We start from the raw sequence: 18,438 nt of genomic DNA, 5'->3' as shown, positions 1-18,438 counted from the left end.
TCAAATTCTGTTAAGCAGCTTTTGCGTAAAAGAATTTCATAGGTAAGTATGTCTAAATAAACTTTCAGTTTTTAAAAATGACTACTTTTTATTGTAGATGTCATTTCATTCGCCTATTGTTATTAATATCTTTACCTACTTACATCCTATTTACAAATATTCAAAGTATAATTACAGCAGCGTACATTTCATCCGCATATTAGCGTGCAATCTTTTGATTAAGTCGCTGATCATTTTAGCAGGAAAGCAGCGAGCTGAAATAGGTTCATTTAGGTGGTGCTAATTACACCTCGGCCGCGGTAATCAACAGCCTAATAGTTGTCGTGCCCTCACCCCACTTTGCCCGGCCCGCTTTGTTTCCGACACCCCTCGCTAACTTCCTCGCTCACAAATCCCTACCTACGTCAATATTTGAATAAGTCGCACTCACAAAGTTAATCTCAAACTTGGAGATTAAACTCTATACAGTGAGATTTGGCCCCGCAACATTTAATATCGCGTGCCTTGTAAGCATACAATTAACAAAAAACCCAAAACTTGATTGTTTTGTTTTTTCACCTCCAGCATTCTTTTGTTGACTAAATCGATTGAGTTAATAACACAAAATACACTCAGCGGCACGGAATTTGGCCCAAACAAGCACAAGTAGATATCAGCCCAGATAGCTGTTGTAAATTCTAATTTCATATGACATATTGTCAGTCCTTTCGTAATTGATAATTGAAATAAAGAAAAATGTGTGTTTGTTTAACTTTTATAACAATAGAAACAGATTCCGTTGTTGGAACACAAAGCGGAAAGTTAAGTTTCAATTCAGACAGAAATTGCCGAAGCACTAAGCACGTTCCAAAAAAAAAATAATGATTATGATCGTTTTTTGTTTCTCTCTTTTTCACAATTTGATCTGAAAATTACCCTTACTGCAGCTCAAGTTGCTCAGGTAGTGTTGCTAAGACGTCAAGGGCGGAAGCAGCGGAAGATGGTTGAAACTTTAAGTGCACCGCGTAAAAGTTAAAGATATGGATAGAAAATGTATGACCAGACTGGCCTTTACACAAGAAGACCAAAAAGTGCGGGTATAAGGTGTTCGTCGGCGCACGACGACCGATTTATCGTACGTGCATAAATGAAAAATCGGTTTCTCACTGCGTTAGAGATACGCCAGCCTTTGCAAACAGCAAGAGAAGTCAACGTCCGTAAGCACACAATAAGAAGAAGGATGGAGGAACGGGATGTGCGTGCTCGAAGACCAACTCGAGACCTGGAACTTCTCCTGCACCATCGCATAGCCAGACTTAGGTTTGCAAGAGAACATTCAAATTGGACGCACGACCAATTGAGTAAAATTTTATGGACCGATGAATGAAGAGTCGCCTTAAGAGCTCCAGACGGCCGTGAACGTGAATGGAGAAAGCGCGGAGAATGGTTTTTTCCCACCACTACCAAGCAAACAATCAGTTTTCATGGTGGGTCCATCTTGGTTTGGCGAGGCATAAATTCAGAAGCCCGTACTGAATTATTGGCTGTCGAAAGTCGTCTGACAACAGTGCGGTATATTGAAGAGACCCTTCAAAATCATGTTTTGCCCTGTCAGGGATTCATAGGAAGTGAAGAATTTCGTATAATGCAGGACAATGCTCGACCTCACACAGCTCTTTGCGTAACCGATTACTTGTTCGAGGTCGGTATTTAAAAATTGGACTGACCTGCAAGAAACCCTGCCATGAATCCTGTAGAACATGTCTGGAACATGCTTAAAAGACAGGTCCGAGCAAGTCGTAACCCACCACGGACTCTCAGTGAACTGAAAACCTCGCTGGTAGCTGTCTGGCAGGAGATCTCTCAGGTGGAGATAAAAACATCATCCAGAGCATGCCAGATCGTATGCAGGTAGTCATCAGATCAAGAGGAAAAAACACCCATTATTAAAATTCGATAACTTTCTGTTTTGTTAAAAATGTTGAATTTAAAAGTTTATGGTGATTATTGCGGTAAAGTACTCTGTTTCCTAACTCTATGAAACTTAATGAACATCCTCACAATCCTGTTGTTTGTTAGTCATTTACTATTGGAAAATGAGTAAATTAAACAATTTTAAAATAAAAATTCAGATTTTTCATTTAAATAATGGTTATAAGGCCCAAATGTGCTTGGGCCAGATTCCGTGCCGCTGAGTGTAGTTGAGTGGGCGTCGTTCACGAGGGCCGGGCGGCCACGGCGCGTTGCTCCGAGCACGGCACTAATCAGACTTGCCCATTGTTTCCCACACCGAGACAAACAAAGTTCCGGCGATTTCATTTACATCCATTCAATGGTGCCGACCTGGCAAACTTAACTTTTTCTCTTAAAATGGTAGGTAGCGCCACATTTGGAAAGATAAAACCCGTTCAACATGTTCTTCTCGTAAAAAAGTTTCGGATTATTATGTGTCAGATACAAAATGCTTCATAAAAGAGACATAAACCGAAACTCGAAAACGAAGCATAAATATTAAAATACGTTCACTAATTAGTGGAATGGAATGCAACGCGGCGTGTACTGGGTAGCCTCCGCTTAATTGTTAGCACGTACACTGTAGTGGTACGAGAGAGCCTCGTAAACCTGTCTCTGAGGACATTTTTTGAGCGGTAGCCGAGCACCAGATGCCGCTCGATATGCTCCGGACTTTTAGACTTAAAGAGAATTATTTCCTTCACAGCCAGAACCTGTGACTTAATGAGGAAACTTAATAAAGCTCGATTATTTTACACGTGAGCCCGTAATAAAATTATAACGCGGTTGGAGTCGCACAGTAAACAGTATTTAATTTCCGTAAGCTCCTCGGCGCCATTAGCCGAAAATAAATAAGCTTGAAGAGGAAGGGCGTGAATTGCCTCCCCCGCGGCCTCGCTCCCCGCGCGCGTCCATCGCCCGGATAAATTTGGAAAGTGGCAACAGAAGCGAGCAGATGGTGATTTATTATCGTGTTTTATAATAATTACGAGCGGCTACGGGGGGCGGCATTGTGTTGCGTGGTCTGGCCCTCTAATGGCGTTCAGGACGTGTGCTCTCGTATTACTTTGTCTGTTTTATTTTCATCTTAATGATGGACGACCACATCAGATCCCGATGACGAAGAATTAAATTGATATCAAAGTTATATCGGACAGAATTAATACAAACTTTTCAGGCATTCGCAAAATACCCGCGATTTCAATTGAATTATATTTGGAGAAAGCTATTGAATTACTCCAACTTGAAATTAAATGTCTGAATACCGAAAATAAAATAAGTAATAAATAAAGGATCGCAGTGAGAATTGATTTCATCGCAAACATAATAATAATTTATGTAAATGAGATTACCGGCCGTTTTGAATTTATTTACTTACCCTAAAGAGTTGCGGGGCATTTTATTACCAGGCGAGCATAAAAGGTGTAAAGGCTCTCGTATCGGTTCGGCGGGGTTATTAAATATTCCGCGATGCTATCTCCGGCTAATAAGCGCCCAGTAATTATGTAGGGAGTCTCATTGACTCCACTGTTTTATGTGCGCCATGAATATTTTAATATTAATAGCCAGTTCGGGATGGTGAGTTAAAATAAATATACAACACTGGGAAAGGAGATGGTTATGGCCGTCATGAAATACGAATGACGACAAGAAAAAACTGTACACGTACAATCGGTAATCGTAATCACCGAGCCAGGTGTTGTAAATAAATTAATATTGCTTCTGAAAGTGGACTTCTTAATTATATGGTTTATGGGAGCTCGTATTATTTATATATTGACGTTAATGACACACTTCGTAGTGTATTTTTTCTAGATAAAAACTCCTTTATAGCATTAAATACCGTATAAAGACTATACTTATTTTTTTAAGAATATCAAAATGGCGTGCGTTTTATCAAAATTGAACTCTATACGAAGTAATCTCTCAAATATTTAACCATTAACAGGAAACACCGTATCCATATTTATTGCTCGCTTAATATCGGACGTTATTTATTGCCAAACCCTATTTCTCGGAATTCATTATGAATCCTCACAAAAACCCCTATTAGATACTGCAGGGCCCATTGCTTTGTATTTACAAATGATAACCCATCGATAGGGGATCATGTTATTTATTAATTATTGTAAAATTCTGCTTAAACGTCTATGACGTCATCCAGGTTATCGTGGTCAGTGAATGACCCAAGATAAGAAGTTTAAAAAAAGGTTGATCAATAAAAACCACAAAGAATGCCTACAACGGAGTTTACCAGCCAGTGATATGAAATAACTTTATAATTTAAACGTTTGACAACAATCATCTGACCAGACTGATGATAAAAGAGTCTCAGTCATAAAAAATAAATTATCTTCTTGTTAAACTCAGTGGTTCGATAAAAACTAAATCAAACTTCACTTAGCGGAACCCAGAACAGGTAGAAACAGCGTTAGTTAGGTTAGTTCGAAGCAAAAACGTTTGGCTAGGTTTTTTTTGGCAAATATCTATTGTATCTTTTTGTTATGTTTTTCGGTGTGAATAGAATTGTAATAATATAAATAGTATGATAGCCATGGTAATGATGTATCGCAAAGCTGGAACAAGTACCAGGCGTGCATAAGCGTGCAGAGTGTATGGGATGGGCGCGCTACGGTGCATTGCGTTCGTGCGCTAGTAACAACTCACCACCTTCCGTCTCGTGCCACACGATGCCCTCCAGCGTGACCGAGGTCCCAGGCTCGCAGGGGCCCAGGCAGTCCGGCTCCGTGATGGTGCCCACAGACGTGCCCACGCATACTTCTGCAGTTTCCTGCAAACAATACACCATTTTTTATTATTTTTCTAGATACCAAAATTCATTTGAATCAAAAATAAGGTTTTATTTTTGCTTTTTGCAAAAGAACTTGACTACTTTTATCAATCAAGAGCAATTTAAATAATTTTAATTATATCAAAACAATTGAATCGGCACAGACAGAACACACAAAGCATAAAATGTAATAATTAAACATTAATTACGAACGTATGTAGCACTCGAAATAATAAATAATAATGTAACCGCAAACATGTTAACATGTTTAAAAACGTTAATTTATTGGCTGTGCACACATATTTGGCGTTTCAGTTTAAACTGCACTAGTATAGGGTTAAAATATCCAATTGTTCGCCGACCGCATTTAATGAAACAGGATATTAAGAGAAATTCCTGCTATCGAATATTAACTGCGAATTAATTAATACGAGTTACTAATTGGCTTCACAAAATGTCGATGATGATTTCAAATGAAGATTTAAACTGTGATAGTGAAGTCGGTATTAGCCCTTAAGCTTCTAGCAACGATAAATAAAAATACAGACGTATTAATTATCATGACAGCTTATCACAGTTTGTTTTGCTATTCATTATTATTGTGAAAGCAATTCAAACACAATTGATATCTATAGCACTCTAATCTGCTATTTCGTCGCTATTTGGCGCAAGTCACGTTGTATAATAACATTTAGGAATTTATAATGTTTCTAAAATGTTTTTATCTCTTTTTGAAGACTGGAAAGTAGAATCGACTCATATCGATAATGATCGTACGTAATACAAGATCTTTTTCAGTATTTTCCGATACAAAATCCTACATTTACCTCCCACAACGATGTGTCTATGTGTGGGTACATCTTTGTATGTGTGGGTGCGCAATATGTCCGCATTATGTAATCTACGGCTCAATGGTTAAGTACTATAGACAATATAGTTTGGTACCGGGAAAGCGGTATGTTTTCAATGCGATATTAAAAGCAGTCCAATTAATTTGATTGGTCAGATTGAATGCAATACGCCGTAAAATATGAATGTCGGATGTAATTTATATTTATTGGTAACACTGGGCTGGGTCATAAGGGTTATTCCACACGATCAGTAGATTATTTTTATTTGTCCTTAAAGTTTCAATAATTTCAATTGCTTTATTTTCATACTGTAATAAAATAAATATAAACAAGAAATTAGAATCCCGTTAACAAAAATAAACGTTGAATTTAAGTAACAAAATACACGAGGGGCTCGGCATTCATTCCCGTTCGTTCACTGAACGGTGAATGGTGAGTGAACGAAGCTTTAATAACACAGTATTGATTCAGACAGCTCTGTTGTATCCTATTTCATAAATCAAAACTTGTTAGTAAAGCGAAAACGCAATGGTTTTAGTTATTAATTTAATTAAATGTGAAATGTTGTGAAAGATGAGTAATGTACGGTACATTAGTAGTAACACTGAAAAACTTATGATTTAGGTCGCAAGGGGCATTTATTTCAAGTAGAATTCTTTAAAAAAATCAAGGCAATTTTTTATTTACAAATCCTGAATTAATATTGTTTTTTATGAAGTAGAAACATTATAAATCATCATGAAATAAGAGTATTTCTAATATTTTTAAGTATTGTAGTTATCCGTTAAAAATTTAAAGCTAAAAAAGCTATAGTGTCCATGAATACTGGAGTACTGACGGACATGTTTTTAAAATACACTCTGCCTTATTAATTATTTTATTTTAAATTATAATTAAGAAGGCTTAAAACAAGATATAAGATAATCTGACATGTTACGAGTTAAGTGTAGTATAATTAATCAATTTGAAATCGAATAGCTCCGCCCAGCGCCGCAGCGTACCCGAGAGTTATTCATTAAAACTTATTGTTCCCGTTATATTAATTTCATACTGTTCGCACAAATTATGTTGAAATTACTTCACAAATGTTACTGTTGACGTAAATACATGTGTAATTAAAATTTTAATGGCTTGTTGGCTCTGGTAATGGTATGTATGGATTAACTATTTAGTTTATATTTCAATGGCACTTTGTCAGTCACAATGACTGCCAATAAAATGCACTGCCAATAATTACAGCAATAAAAAAAAGCTTTTTATGTCTTAGTATGTAGTCGAGTTATAAGTGCATAACAAATTAACAACCAACGGAACGAAAATAATCTTCTAAATGCACATCTCCCAGTTATTATAATTTTTCTCACCATCACCTTGCTCCCCGGAAAATCGTAACGTTTGTCGAGTCGACCGCGGTACCAAGTCGCCGGGATTGCATAAATTCAAAGAGCGTTTACGGCGTAGAACATAATCAAATGAAGCCATTTACATTCAGCGCCCGATATGAGAGCGGTGCGACACCAGCACCCATCTCCCTCACGCACACGGCTAATGGCATCACAAATTGCGAACTTCAATTCAAAAATCTAAACCAACTAGATAGCTAAGTAAATTAAACAAATTCCAGGTATCTAAGGTACTTAGTGGTAGTAAAATTATTATCTAGTGCCGCAACTAATTCGTGCTAATATAAACCGATCTTCTAAGATGAAGTCATGCCGTCTGAATATCTCAACTGCGATAACAGCAAATAATCGATTAAATCATGCCCACGCGACGCCTATAAATAAAATTAAACGCTTTATTGTTAGTCGATTGACAAATGTGCGATAGTCTTACGCCCACCGAGCGAGCGACGCGGTGGCAATCGAGTGAGTCGAGTTCACTCGACCGCAGCGTGCGACCGCTTGCGCGACCCAAGACAATACTAGTTTACAGCGCTAATCCTACGAACATATTAATATTTCGACACTCCGTATCGCCATTAAATCCTTTATAGGTGACGGCATGAACGTTACAAGTTGAGAGGGAGGTATTGTGCACGACTCGAAGGGGTCGCCCGGCGAAGTTATGAACACTGGCTCAATGCTCTCCCGCTAGTTGACTGCAAACAAGAGGGGTCCGAATCGACCAGCTGCTGTTTTATCGTGACAAACGAACTCGCGTCACGACCAGAAACTTATAAAAAACTTTATTACGGCGACTTGAAATATATTTTTCAATAAATGAGCGCTTCACACCATTGCAAATGGAACACAAACAACAATCGGAGATGTAACGATGGTGTGGTGCGCCGACAGTGCCGCAAGCCAGTGCAGTAACACACAATAGCGAGTAAATCAATTCACAACTGAGAGGAACAAAAGAGCGTGCCGCGTGTAGAGTGTAATGAGCGCGTCGGTATGCCCCGGGACGATTAAGACACCGGAGGGAGTCGTTTGAAGATCTTCCAACGCGGCTTTATACACTGACACCGAAAAAGAAAGTTCATGATTGTTTCCAAAAGTTGTTACGACTTAGTAGCAGAGCGGTCGAACGTGACAAATCACGACTAAATCTCGCAAACTGGTGAATACTTGGCAACGGATACTTCCACTGAAGCACGGGAAGCGATTCCCAACAGTGTAACCGAATTACAATCCACTAAACCGAGGGAACATACGTCATTAAAATAATTTAGGGAAATGGCACGTTTTAGTGCTCGCGTTTATGGCAGTTTGGTGGATGGGTCGCTCGCGGCGTGCCAGAAGCAATAAATACCGGGGCGGAGCCACCCACCATCTTGTTTATACACCACCTACCCGAGACGGAACATTAATTTTCTGCTATGCGGAATAAGTGACGACAAAGAGTGTTCGTGTCAGCTAATGGCCTAGAACACATCAGTGTTACGACTTATAAGAACTTTGCCAAGAAAAGAAGCTAAAGAAATTACGGATAAGGTTAATTGTACCGAGAACTGCGAAGAAATCTGTAGCGCTTTAACCCTCTTAGTAGAGGAAATTATCATTTAAATGAACTTTCAAAGGTAAAGAAAGCGGTTTGTGAGCACTGGAAATAATTATCATACCGTTTTTCTCGTGTTCCTTTGAAGCGTAGAGCTTCTAATAAATTATGTAAATCGGACGTTGAAATTGTCAGGAGATACATTTTGAATTCATAAATATTTCGGTAAAATTCATTCATGCGCATTAAAAACGAATGGTACGCATACGCTTTCTTATTTTTGTAAATCGGTTTCATAACGCAAACAAAAAAAACGCTTTACACATGCACTTGTACAGTGATTAGTTAGCAGTTGTAGACATAAGTATGTACATTAGTTTCTTTTACAAAGTGTTCGCAAGCTTCGTTATAGTACAACATCAGAAGCGGGAACAAGTAATAACAATTAAGGAGCACAATCAGGCGCGGCCGAGGACTGTCCGCGCGTTGCGAAGGGTCGTGGCTACCCTACTCAGGGCTGACACTACGTAATTAACTTTGAACAATTCGATTTGATGCGCAACTGTTTCAATATTCCACGCAACCCTCGGTTTGCGAACTTTTTTAATTTATTCATTATTTAAAAAATATTATTATAAGGGTACGTCAACTGGCACCAGCACGTACTTTAATCGACATCTGTAAACAAAATGGAGTCGAATTTACTTTGTGAATGAGTAATGCGAAACAGCAAAACTAATTAAGAGAATCGCTGAAAGGGTTTTAAAGAAATTCATTTTTAAGAGCTTTCACAAAGAAAATACCTTGGTGGCGTTATGTACATACGTTAATTATTTTGCTACTGAACAAAGGAAGAGGTTTACCCGCAAACGTACAAACGACGACAACCACTATAAAAAATATATTGAGCTTATCAAGTCATAATTTTATAACCAGACAGAGATAATTTAGTAGCATTTCTATAAAAAAAACAGCCACTATAATAATACTTTTTTTGAAAAAAAAATACTAACTAATTCATGGTAATTAATTCATAATCTGCTCTTGTATTATGAAAAACGTTAAGACTAGAATTTTAATTAATTTTTTTATATGGTAATTCCTAATTTTGATAAATGTTGTTCAACTTTTATTTTGAAATTAACGCTTACTTATTTATTTCTTCGAATGAATTTAGAAGTATTTTAAATAAGAGGCTTTGAATGTTACTTTTATTATGATTAAAGAGCCTTATTACAACTTTTTAGTGCAAAAAAAATAAGTTTGACGTTAATTTTTTTTATATTTGAGAGAAGTTTCGACGAGTAGGTAAGATACCTACAATAATTAATTATGAAGAGGAAGCAAAGCACGTCTAAATTAGTCGAACGAGTATAATTAGGTTTTTATGTAAATAGCTTCATATTCTATCTTATACCTAAAGAAACACTATTTAATTAGATAATTAATTCAAACACTTTTATTTTGAAGACTGTATTGCATGTAGATGATGTAGACAAGCAATGTACCTATATTGTAGGAATGTCAAACGAAACGAACCAATGAGCAATTAATAGCGTGGAGTTCTCAAGGTAGAACACAAAAAGCGTGGATATTTTAAAACCAGACCAGTATAGAAAAACAATCAAATGCCATTCCACGGGCACGCTCTCACTTGGAAATTCGAACGAGATTAATTAAAAATAAAATCTCCCCGTCAACCCCGACAGTGTAATTAAAACAGAAACCGGAATAAATGAAAACGAAATTCAAGTTTCAATTACAATTAACGTTGAAAGATGGGTTTTAATGTACTTTGAGGTCCGCATTTTAGTTTTTACAACTTCTTTAGAAGGTACGGAGCCTCCCTAACGAGCTTTTGAGTAAGAAGGTTGCAATTGGGTTTCACCTCATTATGTCAGTGTTATTTCATTATAGCTCTATGGAAGCTACTAAAATCTCCTTAACAAATAGATGGGTTAGGAATATCACGGCTTTTTAGAACTTTTTAAAATTGATTACTTAATTCATGTGCTACATACTCACAGAGATGTATTTTAAATATTGCAATAATTTGTGGGCAAAACAAAAAGTACCGAATATTGTTTTTCTAACAGTTGTCATTATATTAGCATAATATAAAAACATCATTACCACACTATAAAGAAAATATGACTATGTCGTTATATAATAGGTAGATACTCGTTGTAACCATTTCAATAGTATTGATTTAACATTGATTTTAACTGCATATTTGACCTGTCGATGATTGATGTACCTTTTAATCGTCGGCCCCGGGTCTACCCCGATTATGGTAGTGTTTACATTATTGAAAGTTGGATAATTATCTACATTTTAAACGAGAAACTATGAAGAATACCTTAAAGGCAATGCTCATATGGCAGAATGGGTTGTATCTTATAGTTTATATGCAAAGTAACAGCAGAAAGGTGAACAAATAAAATAGTCGAATTTCCACCAGTACCTACCGTGGGCGAACTAGAACTTGTGAAAACGCGAATACAAACCAAACAAAGATACAATAATAGAATCTTACAAAGCATTGCATTCCTACATATTAATAAAAGAAGTCCTTGAAAATGAGAAATTGCAAAACAAAAGCGCACCTATAGCAAGCTCGTAAATAAATAAACTTTGAGCAAAGAAAATGCAAGGAAAATATTTTTTAATATACCGAGCGGCGCTTTGAAACGCTCTCTTTTATTCAAGGGGGAACTTCCTACCTAAATAGGAATATAAAAGGAGCCATAGATTTTATGAAATACGGAGGCGGTCGCTCCGCCAGTAAATATAGCATTTACAGAACCGGTACACTACCCCACACCCCACCTCGCGTACTTATTGACACCCATAAACTTTTATGACAACTAAATAAGATACGAGACCAATCATTCAACGTCACTATTATGCATCGTGACGTTGGCGTATGCATAAACAAAAATGTTAAACTGACTACCATTCAGACGAAGAGATTTGCATAAATTAGATAAATTTAAGTGCAATAAAAATGAAATGCTAATCGAGCCGAGCTCGCTTCTCCTGTTCTCTCAAAACAAAGAGTTTATTCATTACAAAAGACTCAGTAAAAACCTAAGTAGGGTTGTGCAGCGATTCTTGTCGGGAACTGCCACGACTAAAAGAATGCAACTTTGTTCCAAGGCGGCCTTTGTAAATGAGAAGCGAAACGCGTAAAGCCCAGCCTCGGCTTGGCTGGCGGAAGCGCACGATGTGACACGGAATAGCGACACTGACACACGACGAAATTGCATTGAATCTGGAACGCCTTTATCGTTGCCAAAGGGACTTTTATATTTTCCAACCTCTGCGCTTCCATCTATAGCGTCCTTGTATGTATGGAAATGAAATTCACTTGAGTTTAACGCGCTCGCTCTTTGATACATGATCGTGTAGGGAACATTCAGTTCGACGACTTACGCACTTTAAAATCCGCGACCGAATAAATAACTTAGCATGTTGAATAAAACATCGTATTACGATATTTGTTCAAAAATATATTTTGAATAATTTACATGTAACGGAAGCGCCTAATGAGTTCATAAAACACTAATGTCAATATGTTATGGGCACGAAGTAATCATTTAACACGATTGGAATTAATACTGAAACAGACATACATCAAGTTTTTAATTCAATATTAAATCAGCGCTCAGTGAATAATACGACCGGTTCTCCAAAAGCAATCAAATAAATTTATAAAATATCACGAGGAATAAAGCAATAAAAAAGAAGGGATCGCGATTTGCGCGCCGCTTATATTTGGAGGTTAATGGTTTATAAAATAATAACTGCGAATGGCTGATTCAGTTTTGTGTACGAAACTAATTGAAGCCCAAATCCAATTATAATATTATATGATTGCGTTGAAGAACTCCATACAATACGATATAGATAATTGAATTCTCCGTTCAATATTATGATAGCGTGGGCTCGAGGCGCACTGCGCACACATTTGTATACAACAGGTTTATTTCTATGATCGTCTTGAATATAAGAAGACGATAAAACAAGAATTGATGGTTAACAATCTCTGTTTACACAATTTACATTTTATTGCTTATAGTCCGCATTGGAGAACAAGCGAACATTTGCGTGTGTGGAACATAAATAAATTCTACGTATATTTTTACTTACGAATCTAAAAGTGAGCATTACTCATAGCTACCTTAATTTTGTGTTTCATAATGACTCGTGAAGCTCCACAGTTTCCATGAATAATGTCTCGAAATTGCATGTTATTCAAACACCAATATTTCGCGAATTTCCACAGACGAACGAACAACAAAATAAAAGCATTTGGAAAACATCGTAATTTTCGTTCAAAGCCATTTAATTTAAGCACAGTGGGCTGCGAGAGAGTAATCTGATTTATATCTCTAGGCCGTATTTCTTCTTTATTCGCTCTTTCACACTACCCGACGTAATTTGTTGAAAAACACGCAAATTCAGTTAAGTGTTTCTTTCTATTTACGATGGATGCTGTATATTTGTAGTAAGCATTTTATTTATTCATAAACTTCACTGTGCTAAAGTGGCTTAGTAATGAATATTTAATATTATGTACTTTTGTTTATGATTTAGATGTCTTTTTTTGTTGTTTTTATTCATATTTTATTAAGTTTTACGTATTTAGACACATTTGAGTGTAGTACGATTTCATAGCGTATGAACATTCCACAATATAAAAAACCCCGCGCAATTTAACGAGTATAATTTTGCACAAAGAACAATACAAACAGTGTAGCGATAGTTTTGCAGTTTGTAGGTACAATGTCCGGGGTGGGTCGCAAATGTTTGTTATTCACCCTCCTCTTCCCCCGGGGCACCGTAGCGAGCTCTGGGCGATATAGATGACAATTTTGGCAACTGATGTCCCTATTATTATTATAACATGGATCAATTTGGATCAATCAAAGCAGAACATAGATCCTCCCTCGCAGTAGTTTGTTAAGCTATATTTGAGAATGAATAGAAACAACAGAGTAATTACAAAATACGTGGGTTGTACAAAAAGAGTACTAGGAGCGCAGTAACGAGTGCAGGTCGACAGAAGAGCTCGGCTCCACTCGGCACGCGGCCGGGCCCGACGACGTGTTATTTATCCCCGTCCAAACGCCCTTTACGAGCACAATATCGGCGCTCGATTTTCATCCCGCCTCGGGGAGAGATAAAAGAAGCTTAACGTCCGACGGCTTTGTGTGCGTGTATCTCACCCGCCGCAAATAAAACTATTAAATTAAATAACGTTACGCAGCCACTCCACACAGTAATCCTTGTATATTATTTAAAAGCGAGAGAACCTCTGTCAAAATTTGTTCTTTTTAAACCGACCACAGTGTAAATATTCATGATCTGCGACTCATATATAAATATTAGTGGAGACACTCGGCACGTTAATGAAACAAGATGCTAACTCCGTGGGGTGGGGCGAGCCTGGAGCTTAAATTATTCCAGCCGCGTTTCGCTCTTGTCTTTGTGCCGTTGCTATTATTTCAAATTATTTTTAATTGAGTAAAAGCAAGCGAAAAACACAATAACAACCCTCGCGAGTTAATTGCCCTCCCGACAAAGCGTTCTAAAAGCTTTTCGAGACGCTACACTGTAATACAAACGTTAAACTGCATGAAAAAGTGTTTGTGCTTTCGGAATTCTTAAAAATAAAATGGAACGTGAAAATCATAACGCAACAATGGACCGTAATGAAATCTCTTTTTTACGGCTCACGGCTATGTCGGGGCCGAGCAATTTTAACCTCGTTTTCATTGAAATTCACATTTCATCCGAGCAACAAAAGGGTTGGGCTCTTTGCGAAATGTCAATTGTGAGGAGGGTAGGAGCCGGCGATGTTATCCTGGTAGCGGCGGACACATGTACGCGGCCGTGACAAACACAACATCATACGGATGCGTGTGTATACCCACCGGCTGTTCTGAATAATGCATGAGGAGCCAACGAATGCTTTAAAAAGTTAACAAGGTTTTCCGAGCTTTCCTTTGTTCCGCTGCTTACTGTACAAAAACAAATTGCTTCCACTGGAACTCAGTGAAAATTTTGATTTATCTGGTTGCTTCCATACACTTTATGCATATTAAGTAAAAGCTTTAACTTTTTCATCTTCTAAATACCGATTTAAACCGGTTAACAAGCCTGCTTTACAAGTTACAAGCCCCGCCATATTTGCAGGTTTTTATACGTAATACACTAATGCCCTAATTAATATACTAATTGCCTAGCGTTGGCAGACGGAATCAAGAACACAAAAAGTAGCTTAGCTGAATTGAAATTAAAAAAGCTTTTTCAATTTTCTAGCGCAAAATAGTGCGACAATAAGTAACACGGTAACTATTAAGTGTATTGTAGGGGATGAGGGCCTGCGGCTGGTAAAAGTTGTAGTGGAGACCACGGCCCCTGCCCAAGTTACGGATACCTAGCCGATAACAGGATTAACGCGCCCTCCTGTGTTGTTACCGACTAATTCGCACGCAAACTTCCCACACGCCACACTTTCCACACGATAATGTTCTCCTAGTCGTTCGCCTGATATTCACTTATTACTTTCACCGTTCACGTTAATATACTACTCACGGCATTTAATTAATTAGATTCTCTGTTGGCATTAACAACATACATACATTACGCCGTGTTATGAACAAAGCTTATGTTTGCAATAACGTATGCTCCATCACATGTGGACGGAACGTGATAATTTGCTCTGTTTGGTCACGGGATTATTGTTGGATTAAATCCTATTGAAATTAGTTCAGTCAAAGCAAACAAAGAGCGATCTATAAAATGTGAACACAGTCCGATAAACATTATTCCATTTAATTGAACTTGTTAGCCTTTAATATTATCAATAAGAGGTTAATTTTATCTCTCGGGTAAAAGTCGTCTTTGTTACGAGGGGGATTCGATCAAAAATAACTTTGATAAAACATTTTACGACGCCTCTACGGATTAATAAATATGTATTTTACATTAGACTTGGGTACTCAAATACATTAAATTTTTCGTTTATACAGGGTTACTGGTAAGTAGACCGCATCCTTTCAGGAGGTGATAGTATAGGTCAATACGGACAAATTTGACCCTGGGATACACTGGGCAAAAGTTAACCCGTTTCAAGATAATTGAATTTCAAGATCAGTCGTCTAGGTACACGTATAAATTTTCATTATTAGTCAAAAGTCTCGTTTTTGTGGATTTTTGTGTGTTTTTGGATAGAAGATGAATCATTTCATAATAACAAACCATAAAACTGTACAAATCACAGAGGAAAGTATAGCGAACAGCAATTACTTTTTTAGTAGATGTTTTCTCAAAAATATTACTCTTCATTTTTTTGTGCAGAATACTTAAAAAACATCTACATTTATCTAGCTATCCAAAAAGCCACAAAACACACAAAAATCCGCAAAAACGAGCCTTTTAACTAGTAACAAAAATGTATACGTGTACCTAGATGACTTGTAAAGAAAAGATCTTAAGATTCGATTATCTTGAAACGGGTTAACTTTTGCCCAGTGTATCCCAGGGTCAAATTTGTCCGTATTGACCTATACTATCACCTCCTGAAAGGATGCGGTCTACTTACCAGTAACCCTGTATAGAAGCTATTTTAATATTCGTTCAAATCACAACACCATTCAGTTTATTACTCCCACACCATACTCCGGTTATATTTAACTTTAAAACTGCCCAAGTCAATCAAGAATTTTAATTTTGTAATTATGGCAAATAAACTTTTAACAGTTGACGGCGGTCATGAAACATTTACGACAATATAAAATCGTAATGGATTAACTTGATCGCCACAGTCGTCGTTTAACGGCCGACCTGGGGCAACTTCCTCAATAAAATTATTCCCCGTCATCTCCTATATCTTCGGCTTGACGATACAAACTGAGCTCATGAGAATATAAACTATCAGCATCTATTATAGCGCACTGTAATTACTGTCTCGCTAGTCGTAAGTTTTGTCTAAACATATCTGAAGTGTTAATAGTGTACTTTCGTTTTTATAGGCCTCTTGTCTCGAATACAAATGAAGCAATGGACCTTGCAGGTCAGATTGAAAACACTTCAAACGCTTGTCCTTTCTCTAAAACAACGTTATTATTGAATGAGGTCAAACAAGGACGACAAATGTAACGAAATAGGGTTCCAATCTCATTTTCTTTCTCATATGTGAACAGATCAAGTTATTCTCGAATGTTTTTGAGAATAAAATAAATATCCAAGTAAATAGGTTAGAGTGCCGTGCCGAGCATGTCGGCAAAACTCACGGTTCTTTGAAATGAAAAAAATGCTTTGAATGATAATGAAATACAGGGTGAATGACGCAGAAAATAAATGTATAATAAAACTTGTCGAGTTTTCTGTTGTAATGACGCGAACACAATGGCTGCTTCGCTTTGAACTTTCTACCTCGTAATCATGTTAGTTCGCGTATGCTGTTAAACATGAAAAGGCTCGATTTCATTGCAAAGGCTCAATGGAGTTTTGTAACAGGTTAATATTTTACAAAGCTATATTATATGACAAAGAAGCCGCAAGTTTCTGCTTCTTCTTCCACCATAATGTTTTGACGAACCATCCGATCGAATGCTAATGGGATAATCACGACATGTTAACAAAATTACAAACCAAGTAGTTAAAGTACAAACAAAGATTCCCACAGAGCGATAATTATCTCAGACCATCGTTTATTGAACGCAATAACATTCGTAACACTACATTAAAGGAAACTTATTAATTATTACAAGTAAAACTTGGTCGGCTCGTAATTAAGAGTCCATTTTGTGACAGCCTCTTTAAATTCACTCCACGAGCTCAGAGGGAGGCTCAAAGGCAAAATAATTAAAGCGGAGGGTATAAGAAAATGTCGGGAGGGAGGACATCAAAGGAGAGAATTTACCCTCGGGTAAATAATATAGCAGTCTCGCGCCGGATTTGGGTATTTGCTAAGGTTACAATATACCTGTTGGGTAGCGGTATTGACATGGTTTACCTCAATCCAAATTAATTATTTAATGAACGGAACTAGCGAGGGAGTTGGGGGTAAGAGGTACAATTACGGAGCAATAACTCGGGACGTATGCCTCTGGGAGTCAATAAGGTGTCGGACAGCGCCGGCTTCCAAACGTGTGACCTATCTGTTTCGGCTTTATTTATTTTTGATCGCCCTGAAAGGTTTATGAGGAAGTTTCGGGTACACTGGAATTATTTCCGTCCCATTGAGAGTACCCGAACACTTTTACAGCATATTATTTACTTAGGTACCTACCTACTTAACCTTTTGTCAGTTTGTTCTGTCTAATGTACAAAGTATTTTTGTGAAATCTGCCTTTATAATAAAATAGGTGGCTGTTTTTGCTAAACAAATTGAGTCATTTTCATTAATCACTGCTGCTAGACTGAGAATTTTCTCTTGTATTTATTTATTGTGTCCACCCTTCATAGAGATTTCAAGTTTTTGTCATCGTTTTAATAGCCTGAAATCGAGGGTGACAAAAATAGCGATTGTTCTTTTTTTAATGCTCAATGTACAAGTTTTGTATTTAAATTCAGTTGTTAATACATACAGTTTTTGCTCATAAGAAGTTTTAATAGACTCTATTTCGTATTGTGGGGTGAACTCCTAGTGGGATTTGTTAAGCAAAAGTAGGTAAACGGAATAAATAATTCTTATTCAAGATTTACGAAGCAAACACAGGATGTAATGTATATATAATATAGGTATAAACATACAGGGCATAATCCTCTCACACTCGCATAATGACACTCTTGATGGAAGCCCGACATAAGCCGTCATTTTGCCTAATCACCTCCTCACCTTCACTT

At 37.2% G+C, this 18,438-nt stretch overlaps 1 protein-coding gene across 7 annotated transcripts in view; it reads right to left on the bottom strand.

The window, feature by feature from the left end:
- The window catches only part of LOC110371241 (zinc finger protein 608), an 88,328-nt gene that overhangs the window by 9,179 nt on the left and 60,711 nt on the right, over positions 1-18,438 (bottom strand). For 6 of the 7 annotated variants that reach the window (XM_049845041.2, XM_049845036.2, XM_049845039.2 and 3 more), the window contains one exon: positions 4,660-4,783. In XM_049845041.2, coding sequence (XP_049700998.1) covers positions 4,660-4,783 — 124 coding nt within the window. The remainder of the gene's footprint in view (positions 1-4,659; positions 4,784-18,438) is intronic. The other variant, XM_049845040.2, reaches the window with a different exon arrangement.

Source organism: Helicoverpa armigera, chromosome 15 (genome assembly GCF_030705265.1).
Source record: "Helicoverpa armigera isolate CAAS_96S chromosome 15, ASM3070526v1, whole genome shotgun sequence".
Lineage (NCBI taxonomy): Eukaryota > Metazoa > Arthropoda > Insecta > Lepidoptera > Noctuidae > Helicoverpa > Helicoverpa armigera.
The sequence above is the reverse complement of the archived record's forward strand: the minus strand, read 5'-3'. Positions and strand labels throughout refer to the sequence as shown.